Source organism: Cottoperca gobio, unplaced genomic scaffold (genome assembly GCF_900634415.1).
Source record: "Cottoperca gobio unplaced genomic scaffold, fCotGob3.1 fCotGob3_422arrow_ctg1, whole genome shotgun sequence".
In the NCBI taxonomy this organism is placed as follows: Eukaryota; Metazoa; Chordata; class Actinopteri; order Perciformes; family Bovichtidae; genus Cottoperca; species Cottoperca gobio.
This window is the reverse complement of record NW_021167002.1, coordinates 1-18,799: the sequence shown is the minus strand read 5'-3', so window position 1 is coordinate 18,799 and position 18,799 is coordinate 1. Positions and strand designations below refer to the sequence as shown.

The 18,799-nt window shown below is 42.3% G+C and overlaps 2 protein-coding genes across 7 annotated transcripts; one reads left to right on the top strand and one right to left on the bottom strand.

The window, feature by feature from the left end:
* The first annotated feature begins 542 nt into the window (after positions 1-542).
* lats1 (large tumor suppressor kinase 1) lies at positions 543-9,162 on the top strand. 5 transcript variants are annotated; one of them, XM_029427986.1, is made up of 8 exons: positions 543-739; positions 1,364-1,811; positions 2,433-2,550; positions 3,083-4,503; positions 5,074-5,656; positions 6,000-6,182; positions 6,684-6,790; positions 6,876-9,162. In XM_029427986.1, the coding sequence occupies exons 2-8, from the start codon at positions 1,464-1,466 to the stop codon at positions 7,386-7,388; spliced, it is 3,273 nt and encodes a 1,090-aa protein (XP_029283846.1). In that variant the 5' UTR covers positions 543-739; positions 1,364-1,463; the 3' UTR covers positions 7,389-9,162. The 5 variants fall into 5 exon arrangements, 4 of the variants coding, with proteins under 4 accessions (XP_029283846.1, XP_029283843.1, XP_029283844.1 ...); XM_029427983.1 differs by having other exon boundaries at positions 2,430-2,550; XM_029427984.1 differs by having other exon boundaries at positions 1,361-1,811; positions 2,430-2,550.
* Positions 9,163-10,196: 1,034 nt separating this feature from the next.
* Positions 10,197-17,145, bottom strand: rab10 (RAB10, member RAS oncogene family). 2 transcript variants are annotated; one of them, XR_003832009.1, is made up of 5 exons: positions 16,987-17,145; positions 13,903-13,992; positions 11,797-11,898; positions 10,452-11,352; positions 10,197-10,334 (listed from the first exon to the last, which is right to left on the bottom strand). XR_003832009.1 is itself a non-coding variant. In XM_029427988.1 (4 exons), the coding sequence occupies exons 1-4, from the start codon at positions 17,065-17,067 to the stop codon at positions 11,266-11,268; spliced, it is 360 nt and encodes a 119-aa protein (XP_029283848.1). In that variant the 5' UTR covers positions 17,068-17,145; the 3' UTR covers positions 10,197-11,265. The 2 variants fall into 2 exon arrangements, 1 of the variants encoding a protein (XP_029283848.1); XM_029427988.1 differs by having other exon boundaries at positions 10,197-11,352.
* Positions 17,146-18,799: the final 1,654 nt, after the last annotated feature.

The following is an 18,799-nucleotide window of genomic DNA, read 5'->3' as shown; positions in this document are numbered from 1 at the left end:
TACTATGATACATTTAGTTCAAATTACTGCAGCCGAACTTAAAACATAACATTTTAACTTTACTTTATCAGAGGTGATTTTACAAATTCAAATTTCATCCAGGTCATTTGTGTTAAATTTCAACTATAATCCCCCAGTGGTACTTCCGGGCTTTATTTTAAAATAAACTTCTAATTGTATGGCGTAAAAGGAAAATATGTGCAGTCTCTGTAATTGGCGCTGATTTTAATTAATGTTTTAATTGAAATGTAATATGTTTAAATAAACCTCACATATTTAGAATATCTTTTAGATTTTTCTTTAAACAATTTCATTTACTTGGATGTTTTGTTTTTTTTGGTTTATTTTGTATGAATTGCACACAACCACCATGCGTTATACAGTGACATTGGTTGTAGACGTGTGCTGTACTATTTTGTATAAAACTTGTTTGAATATGATGAACTGATGACGTTAACTTTGTTTTATTTATTTTTTGCTGGATTGAAATAGTCTTTCTTTTATTTTGAAATCTACAACAACCGGAAGTGTGTTGCGTTTCATCTTCGTCTGAGTCGTTGCTGTTGTACTTGTCATTCAGACATCCCAGGAATTCAACACGACTAGGAACCAGCCAGCTCGACACAACAAGGACATTTTAAGTTAAAATCACGTCCTTGTCGCCGTGAAAGGTCAAGGAAAATATCGGTTGTTGTCAAAATAGGACAAGTGTCGAGGAAAGCGGCAGCTACAGACACTGGTAAGTTGTCAGACGCAGCTAACGGCTAACTAACTGTTCCTGTCCCGAGCTAGCAGCTAGCAGCTAGCAGCTAGCGCTATTAGCCTAGCAGCAAATGGATGCCTTTAACACAGGCCGTGGAGCAGCTGCTGCGCTGTTTGATTTTATTCAAAGTGAAATTGTGATAACACCAGTTGGCAGCACATTGGTCAATATGTTGGAGATATGTAGGCGAATGTGACAAACAACTTTAGCATTTCATCTTACAACGCTTGTTGACGCAAGGTAATTAGCGTTATTGTAGCGCTCTGTTAGCCTGAGCTGCTACTGATGCTAGCAGGTGGATAGGCTCTTGTTTTGTGGATAAATACTTTTTCTTCTGAGGCAGTATCCTTTACGCTTTAAGCTTTGAACAACGAGTTCAGCTTAAAGTGAAATGGTACTGAAACCAAACTTTTTTTTGCCAACGTTATAGGTTCAGATGAACAAACTTGACAGGCTGCCTCATACTCTTCACATAGCTTTGTTTATCTCAAAGTATCTGTTAATAAGTACTTCTACATATCCTATTTGCCCAACCAGTTCGGTAACATGACTTGTGCTCTGGATATCTGCTCATCTCACATCGTACATTTCTGTCAGCAGCATGCAGATGTCAGATTAGACCACCTGCTACCCTTTGCTGCTACACTGGACTGAGTGGCATCCTCTTCATCCCCTTCATCGTCATCATACATGCTCTTACATGAAGAGAGGGGAGAAACCCGAAGGATACAGACAGATGAGACCCAAAACATTCCCCGCCAGCAACTACAGCGGCAACAGCCATCACATGCTGCAGGAAATACGGAACAGCCTGCGCAATTTATCCAAACAATCGGACCCCCCTAAAGCGGACTTTGGTGGAGCTGTAAAAATGCCTCCTGAGGACCCAAGGCAACAGGGGCGCAGCAACAACCCCAAAAACCCCCACCACAAGGCCTTACAGGAGATCCGCAAATCCCTAATGCCTTTTGCCAATGAGCCCAGTACTTCAGGCTCTGAGGTGAACAAACACATGTCTCTGGAACCTCCCTTTGCTGGATTTGAAGAGGTGAGATGACTTGTTTTCGTGTTTTATCTGTCGATGAGACATGTTTTTGTGGAAGACTGTATGGAGCTAAGGCCTAAAGGAAAAATACAATAATATATTCAAACTAAAATAAGGTGTGTGAAAAGTGTATTAAAAAAACAACAACTTTTACACTCCTTTATATTATTCACTTTATTTTTTCAAATGATCAAAACTTTTGGCCTGGATTTAGCTTCATAGGAATGTGAAAATATGTCATTCTAAACATAACTCAGTGATAGAGAATAAGCACCAGGTGCACTTTGTTTACTGGAGAATTATTAGAAAAATGACAAGCATGCAAAGTGGAATAACGAGTTTGTACTGGTGACGATACAAAAGTAGTTTCTCAGTTGCCACTTGTTTTGACAATGCAATCCAGGTATGAAGTGGCACAATATGCAGTGCGGGTCTTTCAGTTGTAAATTAATCGCTTACTTGGATGATTATGCAACTGTTTTGATCATTTATGAAACCTCCAAACCTAATCTAACCTTCATCAAAATAATTAATCCTCTGTTACATTTATTTACAGTTCATTTGCGTCCTTTGATCGCCTTAATTCTAAATATCCATTGTTCTTTTTTTTGCCTTTTTAAGCAGAGCAACAGTCGCAGTATGGGGGCAGTTATAGACTACTCGGGTAAGGTGAGCTACCAGGACTCAATGAGGGAACAGATGCTTGCTGCCAACCCCAACACTACAGGTCTGAAAGCCCCAGGTATGTAACTGTCCACTGGGACTAAATGCTGGGTTTCCTCTTTTATTTTCCATCCAGGCATGTTCATTCATCCTTGATATTGTTTGCAAGGTTTGGGACATTTGCATAAAGAAATGACAATACAGTGCTGACAAAAAGAGAATGAGTCACTGCATCACGTAATGGAAGAAGTAGACGTGGTGCATTCCAGGAACGACGTGCATTGTTGGTATCGACAGGGTGTTTTTTTATCTTGACAACTATTCTGCAACTATTTATTGAAGAATACAATAACAAATGAAGACTGTATCTTATGACAATCTATGTTCTACATCTATATCTATCATTCCTGTTGGTTTTATTAACATTGTACACCAAGTTAATTACGTAATCTTGTGTGTAATCATGTGTTCATGCATATGTATGACCTTTATGTATTTTAAGCAGTATAACAACTGGGCTTTAGTTTTAATTATTTTAACTACAAGGCTACAAGTAATGATCTTTCTTTTCATCCCTTCACCTTAATTGTGTTTTTGTTTTGTGTCTGTAGGAGCTTCTCATATCCAGCAGGCTGTGCTGAGGAGGCCGAGCTGGAAAGGCTCTAAGGAGTCTTTGGCGCCTCGTCATGTTCCTCTCATGGTGGATGGAATGATGTACCGCTCAGACAGCCCCGGACCTCCTCCTGCCTTTCCACAGGGTCATCCTGCTAACAATCAGAGAGTCAATCCTCCACTGCCACCTCAGGTGCGCAGTGTCACACCTCCACCAAACCGAGGTGCCATGCCTCCTGCATCATCCTGGGACAGCAACCCATCAACCAAGCGCTTCTCTGGCAACATGGATTACCTTGGGCCCCGCATCTCTCCGATACCACAGGGGGCCTGGCCTGATGGGTACCAATCGTCAGCACCTCAGAATCAACGTGGGATCAGCCCAGTCCCTGTGGGCCACCAGCCCATCATAATGCAGAGCTCTGGGGGGAATAAGTTCACCTTCCCCTCCAGCTGGACTCAGAATGGCTCCCCTCAGCCAGACTACATAACGGCGAGCAGCAGACAGCCTCCACCGCCGTACCAGAGCAGCCGGCACAGTCCCACTGATCAGCAGATGCAGTCAGGAGGACCTGCATCCTCTCCCTCTTACGTCAACGGTGGAAATATTCCTCAGTCCATGATGGTTCCCAACCTTTACAACTTAGGTCCTCCTCAGTCCTGGTCCCAGGCTCCTCTGAACCCCAACCAGCCCCAGTCCTCCTCTGGCAACAACAGCAACCAGGATCTGTCCCCGTCGTGGCAGCACAACGTGCCGGTCCGCTCTAATTCCTTCAACAACCATCAGCTGAACAGCAGACCGGCCCACCCATCCAACTCCCAGCCCTCTGCCACCACGGTCACTGCCATCATCCAGGCTCCCATCCTGCAGCCAGTCAAAAGCATGCGGGTCCAGAAACCCGAGTTACACACCGCTGTCGCTCCCACACACCCTCCATGGATGCATCAGCCTCCGCCGCCTCCAGCTGCACCTGCTTACCCAGAACCCCCAGCCCCTGTACCTCAGATCCCTGTTCTAGCAGAAGTCCCCAGCTACCAGGGCCCCCCTCCGCCATATCCTAAGCATCTCCTCCAACAGCAGGCTGCACCCTGCCCCCCTGCCTACGATCCGGGGGTCAATAAGCTCGGCACAGGCAGAGACGAGCCCGCTGAAGAGGAGAGCAGCAGCAGCGATGGCTCCCGAGACAAGATGACGGAAAGCACCGCAGCAACAGAGAAGGAGAAGAAGCAAATCACGACATCACCTGTTCCTGTCCGTCGCAACAAGAAAGACGAAGAACCGAGAGGGGAGTCCGGAAGAGTCGCTCTTTACTCCCCCCAGGCCTTCAAGTTCTTCATGGAGCAGCATGTGGAGAATGTCCTAAAGAATCATCAGCAGAGGATTCGGAGGAGGAAGCAGCTGGAAAGTGAGATGCAAAGGGTGAGAATATCAACAACCTTAGTCGCATCATTTTCTTAATAAATTGACTGTAGTTATAAATAAATACTTTTCACTCTTTCCAAACTTTCTTCCTTACTATCTTGTCATCACTGTATTACGTGTGTCTTTTTCATTCTGTTCTATTTGTTTCTTAGCTGTTCTTTCTCTTCTTTTCTCTCCTTGCTGTCACTAACAGCTGAACTAAAAAGGTAAAGGTATCTCTGCTGTGACACAGAATAGTCCACACACGTCCGTTATTCAAGTAAGCTGTTGTTAAGAGACTGGTTCTCTGTATTATAAATGTGCTACATGCAGCATGTTGGCCCCAGTGGCTGAAGGAAATGCCTGCCACTCCATCTCACACATCTTCGTTTTGGACTAAAGTGATGATTAACGCATGTGGAAAGTACAGTATGTTTGCACTTATAGATCATTTAAAAAGTGTTCAGTTAATTCCCTGAATGGCTTAATGTCTAACCAGGACTACATGTGTTTTTATGAAACCTTTTTGTTGGACATTTTGAGATTATGTGGACCATTAAATCACTTTTGACTCTGTCCTGTGCTCAGGTGGGTTTGTCTTCAGAAGCTCAGGAGCAGATGCGTATGATGCTCTGCCAGAAAGAGTCCAACTACATCCGGCTAAAGCGAGCCAAGATGGATAAATCCATGTTCAAACGTATCAAGACCCTCGGCATCGGAGCTTTCGGTGAGGTGTGCTTGGCCAGGAAAGAGGACACGGGAGCGCTGTACGCCATGAAGACGCTCCGCAAGAAGGACGTACTGCTGAGAAACCAGGTGGCTCACGTCAAGGCTGAGAGGGACATCCTGGCTGAGGCAGACAACGAATGGGTGGTGCGTCTCTACTACTCTTTCCAAGACAGGGACAACCTTTACTTTGTCATGGAGTACATCCCTGGAGGCGACATGATGAGCCTTCTCATCCGGCTCGGCATCTTTAAAGAAGAGCTGGCCCAGTTCTACATCGCAGAGCTCACCTGTGCTGTGGAGAGCGTCCACAAGATGGGCTTCATCCACCGAGACATCAAGCCGGATAACATCCTCATAGACCGAGACGGACACATAAAACTAACCGACTTCGGCCTTTGCACCGGCTTCCGCTGGACGCATGACTCCAAGTATTACCAGAGTGGTATGTACCACCGTTCTGATATCTGACACTTCATCCAAAATGTTAAATTCACCCTCTAAACTACAGAAAGGCTGCGTTGGAATGATGTCCTACCTGTATTATAATGGCTCATGTGGTCCTAGTATAGTATGCCAAAAGAAATGATTGGCAACTGTCTTTCTAAAGTCTAAAGTCTTCAGGCACAGTGAGAAGTCATTCGGTGAATATTTTGGAAATCACTAAAATGCTAAATGCAGATATGATGTCACATTGTGTAAATGTACACCTGCCATTATTTATTCATGTGTCAAAACCCAGCTGACGAGTAAAAGAGCAGAGTGATGATGCACTGTGTGGTCTCCAGGTGACCACGTGAGGCAGGACAGCATGGACTTCAGTAAGGAATGGGAAGACCCGACCAACTGCCGCTGTACAGACCGCCTGAAGCCTCTGGAGAGGAGAAAGGCCCGGCAGCACCAGCGCTGTTTGGCACATTCACTGGTGGGGACGCCAAACTATATCGCACCAGAAGTGCTGCTCCGAACAGGTACAGTGGACCACAGCTCGAGGATACGGTTTACTTTCTCTTTTCACAATCTCAACGTTTAAAAATAATCTTCTTTATATTATTCATTATATACAAGCAATAAATCTTTATGGCCAACACAACAGTGAATACAGTCAACATACAAACTCCTCTTTCACATGTTATGAACATGGGTATAATGTAACATAATATATAAACATGTGGATCGTCTTTAAACCTGGCCGTGGCCATCTTCCCACGGTAGTACTGCGAGCATCAAAGATGTCCGTGGCGTTGTTTTCTTCATCTATTGTCATTTGGAGCGTGTGTGCACGTGAAAGCCATGAGGCCAGTTCAATAGAGTTTTATCACAGCCATATAACAACTCCATTCTGTTGTGATTAATGTGTCAGCCCTACACTTAACAGATTATAAAGGTGACTGGAAACTTTAACACCGCGCTGAGATGTTGTTGTTGTCGTTGTCGTGTGATTGATGTAAAATGTCTCTAATCTCCTCCAGGATACACCCAGCTCTGTGATTGGTGGAGTGTGGGTGTCATCTTGTATGAGATGATCGTTGGACAGCCTCCCTTCTTAGCAAACACACCTGTGGAGACGCAGATGAAGGTATGTGAAGCACTTGCAGTGAAATGTGTTGCATCTGCACACTTCATTGTGTCTCATTGTCGTCTCTCCTGTTGTTAAACACCAGGTCATCAACTGGAAGAGCATGCTGAACATTCCCCCGCCAGCCAAGCTCAGCCCTGAGGCGTCGGATCTCATCATTAAATTGTGCCGCAGCCCAGAGGACCGCCTCGGCAAGGACGGTGTGGACGAGATTAAAGCTCATAATTTCTTCAAGTCCATCGACTTCTCCAGCGACCTGCGCCAGCAGGCGGCGCCGTACGTCCCCACCATCGCTCACTCCACAGACACCTCCAACTTCGACCCCGTGGACCCGGATAAGCTGTGGAGCAGCGACAGCGACGGCGAGGACAAACTCAACGACACCCTCAATGGCTGGTTTCGCAACGGCAAACACCCCGAACACGCCTTCTACGAGTTCACCTTCCGCCGCTTCTTTGACGACAACGGCCACCCGTACAGCTGCCCCAAACCCATCGAGTACGAGGGTTATGACGGGGACGAGGCGGACTCGGAGGCCCCGGCGCAGGAGGCAGCCGCCAGCTCAGCGACTCAGAGTCGAGACCTGGTCTACGTGTAGCATCTGAGCTGCTGCGCTGACTGTACATAACGAGCTTGTGTGAGAGGAGGGGAAGGAACCGCTGCACAGAGGGAAGTATGGAACGCTCCGCAGCACATTAACAGACTTTGATATCAGAACTCGAAGTTGACACGACAAATTTAAGGAATATTTCGGCATTTTAGGAAAACAAACTTTGTTCAAGAGTTGGATCGATGACAGGGCTGTACCGAATAATTCAAACATTGACGTTCATATCATAAATCCATATCCAAATGCTGCGCAGCTTCTTCTTCTTTGCACGTCTATTCATTCTGTTGTAAACCCGGTATTTCTGCACTACACTAATATTATACTATTTATAAAATTAGATTCCAGTGGCGGCTGCGCAGGATTGTTTCCACTCCGTGTTGAAAAACGTTTGCTCTCCCACTGCAGCACGCACCTGTTTTAACGATTACAATCTAACATCACCATAAATTACATTTATATAACAATTTTAGGGTTATAAAATATGATGACAGACCTATTAAAAGAATGCATTCGGTACAGCCCTACAGACGTATCGATCTGCTCATCTAACTCAGAATATATTCTGTACGATGTACGCTGTACGCTGTACGCTCTACGCTGTACGCTCTACGATGTACGCTGTACGCTCTACGATGTACGATGTACGATGTTTGCTGACTGAGGAGCGGAGAGCAGAAATTAATCCTCTCTTTGCTGACTTATCGCAAACTCTCCTTAAAGCCTTAATTTATTTAAGAACATTGTAACTGGTGATGCTAGTGTAGATGCTGATTTGAGTGTGGGAATTTTTGTTGTTGGAATTACATTTATTGGTTAAAAAAAAAAAAAAAATAAAAAAAACATCGTCTTAATTTATATTTTAATGTCTGTTGCAATCGGGATTTAGTTTTGTGACACAGAAATTTGCAGGGATAAATTGCTCTAATTCATTGCTGTGCCTTTTTTGTTATCTTTCACCAAATATAGAGAGGGTTAATAATCAGACTGGCATTTTAAAAATGAGAGTAGCAGTAGCTGATTGAACTACAGTAGGGTTTTGTTTTATTTTTCTAATTTATACTTAAAATGTATTTATAAATTAAGTTGTATACAGTTGATGTAAATATTTTTTCTCTTCCCTGTCAGCTGATTTATTTTTTCTTAGGGCGGGCCCTCGTCAGTGTCCCCTGCTGCCTTCTGTTAATATGTTGTCAGCTTTTCTGTCTCTACAAACACTAACTCACAGCTCGTCTCAACCAAAGCACTAAATAGTTGGGTTTTTTACTTTTTACCTGCAATAACTCACGTTTAAAAAACTAAATAAAACAATAAATAACAATCACAAGACTGTGAATTTAGATTTTGTGGTGTTGTTATACTATCTTCCAGAAATGTCTGGCACATAACCACTTCATACTTTGTGTCCGAGGATCTGGGAGAAGCTTAAAACCCGGTTCCTTCAGAATAATTGTCTTATTTCCCGTCTGAGAATCACTGCAGCCGACGCTCTTTGTGTTGATTTGAAATGAGAAACTGGATTGATGGACTGACACGGAGGAAAACCGATGACTTTTGTAACCTGCTGTACTTTTTCTTTGTGTTTTAGGAAAAGATCTCTGAATGTAGTTATGGACTTAATGGTGACCACTGACATTCTGCACTGGTTTTGTGTTTTCATTGTGAGAGAATTTTATTTTTGTGTACATTGTTGCTCCGGGAGGTTTGGTACAGGGAAGAGGGTGACGAATAAAGAATGTAAACAACATGTTTTACATGCAAACAGCTGTGTTGAATTGTTATTAGTCATAACACACCACTGATTTTAATTAGGGCTGCAGCTGACGAGTGTTTTCACTATCAATTAATCTGCTGAATGTCTCGCCCAAAACATTCAGTTTATCACAGACGATGAAGAGGAGCAAAATGTCACAATTGAAAAGATGGAACATGGAAATGTTTTGTTTATCAACTTTGTTTCAGCAATATGAGAAGAAACCTAAAAGTGGAGTAAAAAATAAGCAGAATACTGAACTCTGCTGTGTTGAAATCTTTAATTTAATATATATTCAAAGATATTTAACAGTTACTTAAGGTGTCTTTTTTACTAAAGTCATTAACAATCATATAGTGTCATAAAACATGTATTAAAGAAAACTCCCGAAAGACTGTATGGCATTAAGTCATTAAAAGGTTATAGTATGTCATAAAAAGTAATATATTGGTATATTATATATTGTATGGATCAAATGTTTACTTCACATCCTTAATCCAGAAGTTTACACTAGTGTAGATATATTTACGCAGAATAGATTTTTCCCTTTTGCTTAAAGTTTAGTGATTAACTTTAATTCATCACACTAATTAAATCTTAATTTGTTAAGATAAAGTTCCCAGATGTTCCATGTGAGATTAGTGGTATTTATTAAGCAAAGTCTTTGTGAAAAAACACATTTGGTCATCAGTCAGCTTTTGTTCAATATGTTGTATGACCTGCGACCACCAGGGGGCGCCACACACACACAATAAATCCTCAGAGTAGAGACCTTTGGTAAACAGCAGTACACCTGGTGGTGAAGTATACAAATACTTCAGTTGAGTAAAAGTTAACAAAAAGTAATACTTGTTAAAGGCATAAATGTGTCAAATTATCATATTTTTGCTGCAGAGATAAGAAAACATCAGTTATATATTTAAAATGAGAATAATATATGAATCCTATCAGCAATATCAGTCTAAATTATTTGCAATTCTGTATTTTAGTTGAAGCTTTAAGCCCTGACAGTGGAGTGAGTGGACACATCATTGAGACGAAACAAGTTAACTTAAACAAGCTTATTTTTAATGGATCTGCAAAACTGTTTGAATTTCCAAAGAGAACTTCTGCACCTCCCGCCCACAGTTACCCAGTGGCAAACGTTACACAACGTTACAGAAACGCTTCCAACCCAAAGAAATCTGCATGCAGGAGAAAAATAAAATAAAAAATTCAAACCCAAATTGGGGGGAAAAAAAGAAATAAAAAGTAAAATAAATCATACAGATAAAAACAAAACATCAACGAACAGGACATACTGTATAATGCCGTTCTCTTGGCTGGAGGAGAAATTCAAACGCTTCTGCTTCAGTTCCGGCGTCCTTGTGACGGGACCCTGGACCCACAGATTCAACTGTAATTTCATTGGGTGGATGTGGCGCCGCTCACCACACAGCCCCGCCCCTGTCTTCCATATAAGGCACAGGACAAAATAAACCCCACATACAAAAGGAGCGAGCCACGCCTCCGTCACTCGTAACAAACTGTAAATGACCAAATACGGTTAGACGACAGAAACCCACTAAGTGTACAAAATGTTAATCCTACATTTGTCTTTCCATTTCCTCTGACTGAAGGTGAGTGCTGGGGGTGGGGGTGGGGTTAAGGGTGGGTGAGGGTGTCCCAACCAGGTGAGCTCAGGCAAAGGAAATATTAAAAATACGAGCTTGTCTTTTCACACTTTCCATTTTTTTTTTTTTTTTTTTTTTTACAACTTTTAAAACAAATGACAAGAAACGTGACTGGATTTCTCTTTTTATCAGAAATAAAAATGATCATCAGATGGAGAGTGGAAGAATATGGTGGAGGGGGGTGGGGGTGGGGGTGGGGGGGGGGATTAGACGAGCAAAGTGGTTTATTGTTTTATTCTGATAAAGAGACAGACAGAGTGTCAGTGTGCAAGAAAACTCATGAGACAGGTTAGAGAGCGAGAGTTAGAGTTAGCCGTTAGAGAGAAAGAGAAACTGTGTGTGCGCGCGTGTGTTGATGTGTGTGCGTGTTGGTGTGTGTGTGTGTGTGCGTGTTGTGTGTGTGTGTGTGTGTGTGTTAGTGTGAGTGAAACTGAGGAGTTGTTCAACTGCAGCACTTGCTCTTCCAGCCTGTGACTCCACCTCCGCTGCTGATGTCGACATTTTCACTGTTGGGCTCTTTTACAGGCGTCTGAAACACAAACACACACACACACACACACACACACACACACATCATTAAATTCCAGGTTCAAGCTGCTAATTACGAGTATAAATCAAGCACTTTCAAGGTATTGTAACCTGTCAAAATGTTTATCTGCACATTTAAATTGTTACTATAAATACAACCAGCTGATCAGATTCACTTTGATTGTATGTTTTGATTATTTAATTCTTAAGTTATGTTTGATTGATACTTTATATTATAGATATTTAAGGTATTAATAGCAGCAGTAGCTACACACACACACCGTCAGCTTGTTGTTCAGCCATTTAAAGAGAGAACAGTAATTCTATCTATAAAAGACAACAATTACTACATTTATGTTATCTTAGACTTTTATATTCGCATTCTTCCAACTTTATGTAGCAACTGCTGCACAACACACACACACACACACACACACACACACACCTTTCTGAGGATGTCTTCTGCTAACGTGAGGAAAGCCTTCTCGATGCTGATGTTGGCCTTAGCACTCGTCTCAAAAAACCTAATGCCGTGCTCCCTCGCAATCTGTGGAGAAGAAAGCAGGGCGGGTTAGAAAGTGTGCAGAAAAGAGATCAGGTATGATACACAGGTAGGGGTGTGTGTGTGTGTGTGTGTGTGTGTGTGTGTGTGTGTGTGTGTGTAAGCAACATCAGATACAGATCTGACTCAGTCACTTGCTGGTTTGCCTTTGGAACAATGACCCAGAGCTCCTGAAGGCCTCGCACACCCACACAGATTAGATCTGAACTCATCGAGTGATCAAACTCTTATAAACCAACAGACATGTACAGGAAGTGATGTCAGCACAGGAAGTGATGTCAGTACAGGAAGTGATGTCAGCGCGGCCTGTATTGTACTGCTGAGTGACTCCATTTATAATGTGTATGAAGTCTAAATGCAGAGGTCAAACACAACACATGTCCTGACGCACACAAAGCCAACACACAGTTTGGATTATCCCTCGAGCTGTGAAGATCCGTTACACCAATTACCATTTGACATACTCGCAAAGAACGCTGTGCTTTGTTTGAGCGTGAATGCGACGACATTAAACCCCCGAGAATATATAACGTGAGGATTTACGAGGCAAGTTGACCCACAATGCATTGCAGCGCAGGTCTGCAAAAGTGTCAAAGTGAGCTCAGAAGTGTGACGTCATGCGAGTACGTGTCGGATATTTGTAGCTTTAGAGTGAAGTCTTCAGGTCATTGTGAGATATTATGGGATGGATAGAAACTCTGCAACCTCTGTAACGACAGTATAGTAGTAAAGTGTTATATTATTTAAACCAGTCATCTATGTTTGAATTAATTCTGTTATTAAAATCAGAAGTTATTTGTGAACTATGTTCCCCGTTTGAAGAATGTCCTTCCTTTGTTTCAGGAACATTTGTTTAAATATAAAGACATTAAATGGAAAGTGTCTGAAATATAATTGGAGTCTCGTATTCTTTAAGTAAACAGACAACAGGAAGAGAACGACTTATGAAATGTTGCTTTTCAAACATTTATAATCCGAGTGAGAGCAGAAAGTATTCCTGGAGGACGAGGAGATTAAAATGTTAAATGTTTCATGGTTACAAGGTGGTGTTGGCCGCTGAAGGGCACCTCGACTCAACTTGTTAAGACAGTAGAGTCTCACGTTCCTCAGCCCTGATCCTCTGAGCTCGTCTACAAAGTCCAGTTATTTCCTGACCTTTAACGTGGCAGCGGCTGCTTTTTAGAGACAAACATTTCCTATTTAACTTCTCTGTGTACCTGCAATATGAGGTGGTTCAAAAACCAATTGAATGATTGATTTTGTATGATGCTTATGTCCCAAATACTTGTTGTCACCAGCTGAGTTGTTACAGTAGGCGTAATGACCCTTTATGCAAAGACAAACAGCAGCTTACTGCACATTCTACAAGTTGTTTCAGTAAACCGACGTTTCACAACTAATTTCAAGAAGCTTCCAAACTATTTCCACCACTTCTAAACCTCACAACACACCGGCGGGTGTGAAACAGAAATCATTGTCAGACTTTCATATTTCCGACGGTCCTCGAACGCGTCATGCGTGACAAAAGCTGTCTCTTAAAATTTCAACAAAAATAAACCATTTGCACTAAGCAGGTTGTGAATATTAGTAATATTATATAATAAAGTAAATAATAAGTAAATAATATTAATATATATATATATATATATATATATATATATATAGAGCAGTGAAAAAACGAGGCCAAGTCAAAATGTGACATAAGCACACAAAAAGAAAACGCCCTGAAACTGGCGGTTCAGAGGGTTAAACCACATCTACATAAAGTATGTATTTAACAAACAATATGGAATCCTCTCTTAGCTATCCTTCACGTTGTGTTTTCCAAGTAAAAAGATGTGATTAAGTGCCGGCGACTTAATGACGTTTGTTTTAAGTCTACAAACTGAACATGTATCTGCAAAGTAGCAGAAACTAATCAGCCAATCAAAATACAGGACCGTGGTGACGAATGGCTGCTCATCGCTGCAGTGGACTGCACCATCTCACCTGCTCCCCCTTGGCTTTTGGTACGACCCTCTTGTCCTCCATGTCACACTTGTTGCCTAGCAGCATCCTCTCAACGTCCTCATTTGCATGCTGAAAGAAAGATAAAGAAGAAAGTAGATTATTAGATTAATTGTTCATATCAGCAACATTAAACGGAGCTACATGAATCCCTTTGTTCTAAACATTTACAAGACAAAGAAAAGCTGTAATCCACCGATCAAGATTATATTCATTTAACTCTCGAAGTATCAGAAAAGCCTGCGTCCTGTTCGCCCTCTCTGGACTCAACATGAGCACGGTCCAGTTCCTCGCTAGCAGGAAATGCATCGAGTTTCATTTCCTTGACCGGATTTGAAGCTCTTTAACGGCGAGGGTGAGAAAATAATAAGAAAGTGTTCCAGAGCAAGAGACACATTTACAACCTGGACCGTGCCATGAGAGGAGCTACGCACACCCAGGGTCAGAAAATCCAGAGTTTCTTTAATGACGCCATGAATACCAGGCGCATGTGGCCGGGACTTCAGACCATCACTGGACACAAGGCCGCTCCACCCCCCCCGTGAGGACAACACCATCTTTCTCAACAACCTCAATAATCACTTTGGACGCTTAGAGGCACTAAACAACACAACTGCAATGAAAGCTGTCCCCCAGCACGATGAACAATCACTGATCCTCGACGCAGCTGATGTCCGGAGGACGCTGAAGAAAGTTAACCCCCGGAAGGGCGGCGGGCCCGGACAGTATTCCAGGACGGCTGCTCGGGGACTGTGCCGACCAGCTGGTCCCATGTCCGCACGGACATCTTTAACACCTCGCTGGACCAGGCTATTGTTCCATCATGTTTTAAGTCAGCAGCCATTGTTCCAGAGCCTAAACAATCCAAGTCAAGTTCACTGGTGATAAACGCTGCCTCACCAGAGCCCAGAACATTATAAAAGACCCCACTCACACCCCCCCCCCCCACGGCCTGCTCTCCCTGCTGCCCTCTGGCAAGAGGTTCCGCAGCATAAGGACTACTATGTTTTATTTTGCAAACGACAACCTCCCTGCCTGGAGAGAGATGGAGATAGATAGAGCTACCTCTTCTCATGTGTTTGTACTCTTAGTCTTAAGAAACTTACAAAACAAACACTAACCCTGTTACTAGGAACGTGATTAGAGTCTGGCATGAAGTGAGGAAGTACGTGGGCGAGATGACTTCACTCGGGGCAGAGCTGATAGAGGGTTTAAGGTTTGGTCAGATAAGGGTGTACAGGATCTATATCGGCTCAATGATGATGAACTGATGGCGTTTGAAGCGAAACTTAATTGGAGGATCTGCAAGAAGACCTTTCAATTGATGAGTGGGAAGGTGCCTGCAAGAAAGCGCAATCACAAACAGCTCTTACAATATAACTGGCTGATGCGTACATATATTACTCCAGACAAGCTAAACAAGTTTAATGGTAATATCCCAGACTTATGTTTTAAATGTGGACAATCCAAGGGAACGTTCTTCCATTGTGTTTGGGAGTGTACCACGATAAGAACGTTTTGGGAGGAGGTTAAATGCAGTGAAGCATGGAGCCCAGGTGTTACCCAACAGAACACAACATAAGGAAGAAAGAACAAATCAGGCAACACGTATGATCGCACTTTCATGGAGAAATGTAAACAGTCCAAGTATTAGTAAATGGCTAAAAGAATTGTCTGCATGTGTCTCATTAGAGAACATAAACTATTCAATTAAAGGAAAACGTATGGGGCCCGTTCCTTAACTCTCTGGAACATGTGGAGGGCACTCTGGGTCAGCAACTTGCAGATGATTAATGTTCCTGTGCTGGGAGAAGGATTGAAGCCTTTCATATCTGCCTACATGTTTGTATATCTCCTTACATAGCCTGTGGAAGTTTGTGTCCCGTCTTATGTAGTGTCTACATATGTTAAAAACAATAAAGAAAGTGTTCCTGACGAGCCTGATGTGTTTAATCCCACACTCACATTATAGAATAATCACTGCCGAGTTAAATAATAAGATATTAGATGCAAACTGCAACAGAGAGACAGACGGAGGCGTCCGCCACAGAGAAGCTTCTAACTCAACCTTACGCTGCACTTCCTGTTCCTTATGGCTTTACATCCATTACGACAAAACAAAAATGCAAACGCTGGACAGCCTGTTAAATCCTCTCTGAGCAAGACATAATGCAGATATACATTTATGATCTCATACAGAGTCCGTTTGCGTGGGTGCAGATGAGACGGCGTTAAACATTCAGGGCACAGCTCATGAAAAGACTTCTAACAGCTCTGGAATATAGAATATCATTTGATTACATTCAACTCTATGGTCTTTGCACGGATACTGTTTCAAACCAGATGTGCAAAAAGTAAAAGTGCACAGAGGAATATACAAATAAAAGAGTAATATATAGCAGGAATGTAGTTCGGGGTATATATACACGAGTAGGCTACGATATGTAGGGAAAGTATATAGTGCAGTTAGTATAATATACAGTGCAAGTGACAATCAAAGCCCTCGTAATATATACAGAATTAAAAACTGGAAGTATGAATATGAAGTATATATACACACAGGGGTATATAAAGAATCATTAGGTAGTATTAGATGTTCCTGGTTAAAAGGTGTGATGCTTTTAGAATAACTTTAAAAGGAACACGTCGCCGCCAAAATGGCCATTTGTATATTAATTACTCACAATTTTATGATGAAGTAAAAACGGTTTGAAACAGCAGACGTCACTTTGTCGTTGAACTTCTGGATCCACTGACATTCACATAAACGGAACATGGTTCTCCTACAATGAGCCAGATGGAAACACCCGTCTGGCTCAGCTGATGTAGTTTAGTCACACAGCTCACTGCACACAGACCGGCCAGCTCGTCAGCGATGCTGGCCGCATTCCCTCGCAGCATTTAAGTCACTTTGTCATCACGCCAAAGATAAAAACAATAGATGAAGAAGGAGTGCCAAGACAAAACATCCTGTTCACATCTCTGATAACATTTAATGGGCTCTGAGTTTAGAGAGAAAGAGAGTGTGTGTGTGTGTGTGTGTGTGTGTGTGTGTGTGTGTTTTACCTCGTCAATGTTGCGCAGCCATTTGCTGATGTTTTCGAAGCTCTTGGCGTTGGTGATGTCGTAGACCAGCATGATGCCCATGGCTCCTCTGTAGTAGGAGGTGGTGATGGTGTGGAACCGTTCCTGGCCTGCTGTGTCCCTACACACACACACACACACACACACACACACACACACACACACACACACACACACACACACACACACACACACACACACACACACACACACACACACACACACATTTTATTTGTTTGTAGTCACAGTTTTCTTGTATCAACTCCAACCCTTATGCCGAACAACAAATGGTTCAGTGAGACGGATCTTAACAGCAATCGCAGCAGAAATTGGCCAGAACATATCTGCAGAAAAACAGAAACGTCGCTCCAACGGCGGCAATGAAGTCACAAGATGCTGAGATTTCTCGCTTCCTGTGACTACACAGATCACACATCACTAAATGTTGAAAAGCAACTAATAGTTTTATGATACGTTAGCTCTTAGTGTCTGATCTTTACTTTCTGCTCTTACTTGTGAAAATGTAATTATTATATAAGGTGTGTCAGTCTAACAAACCCGTGGTAATGCAATTAGTTTAGTCATCAGAAGAGGCTTATAAAAGTACACGCTACATCTAACATGCACGTTAACTATGACCTCTTCCTATCTGGGGAAACCCTCCCAACACCCATCACTGCCGATACACAGGAGGAAGAGGAAGCTCCGGAGCACCACATGAGCAAACCATGACATTCAAAAGAACAGCTTGCTGTGCAGAAGTTACATTTTATCGAACCGTTGGTGAGCATGAGCACATCTTTCGGTGCTCGGGCTTTATAGGGAAGATTAAATCCAGACGATGGACAGGAATTACATCCAGCCACAGAAGGTTTAATGGACAGCATCGGAACAAATGTGATCAAGTGTCGGATCATATCACAGATCTCAGACTTGGCAATATATAACCTTTTTTTTTTTAATGTGCAAGTCATAGCGGCTAGAGTATTTAATATAACGTGTAAATGACAGATCCTTGATACTCGAGTATGTATCCTTATCCACCTTTACCAGAATCCATGTGTGGGACAGTGAACAGTATCTGACAGAGCAACAAAAAGATGCTTTCAACCATCACATCGAGCGCTGCGATGATTATGTCATCGCTTCTTTGTCCTCAAATAGTGGATTACATCCAGACATATTCTAATTACTATCACAGAAGACTAAGAAATAAGCAAATGTTCATATGTATGAAGCTAGAAACATTTCATTTTGGGGAGGCATTTATGCTCGGAAATAACTTTAACAATGAATTAATTAGTGTGTGAGATTCATCTTATTAGTTTTGTGCACTGACCGCGAAACAGTCGACCAACGATTGTGTGTTGTGTTGTTTATTTATCGTACATTTTACTGTTCAACACTGTAAATGTGCATTTCATTCAGCGTCTCAGTGTGTTGACTCGCACACTGCCGCTTGAATAAGAAATAAACTCTGGGGATAGTAACTTGACAAAATAATGTAAAACTCTGGGGATTGTAACCTGCATCTCTTGAAAAGTCATTATGTGGACTTTGAATTGAGATTTTTTCTGTCATTTTCCTTTATCTTGGTTTCCCCGTCATTCTTTCACAAGGAACAGAACATTCATCTACAACTATTTCTGTCATTTAATAACTTTAAACTTGAAATGATTTTCAAGCAAACATGCAGAAACTGAAATATGAAGATGTCCTGCTTTAATTTGACGTATTTGTAAATTGAACATCTTTGGAACGGACAAAAGAAGAGACATCGAATGCAGCGACACTA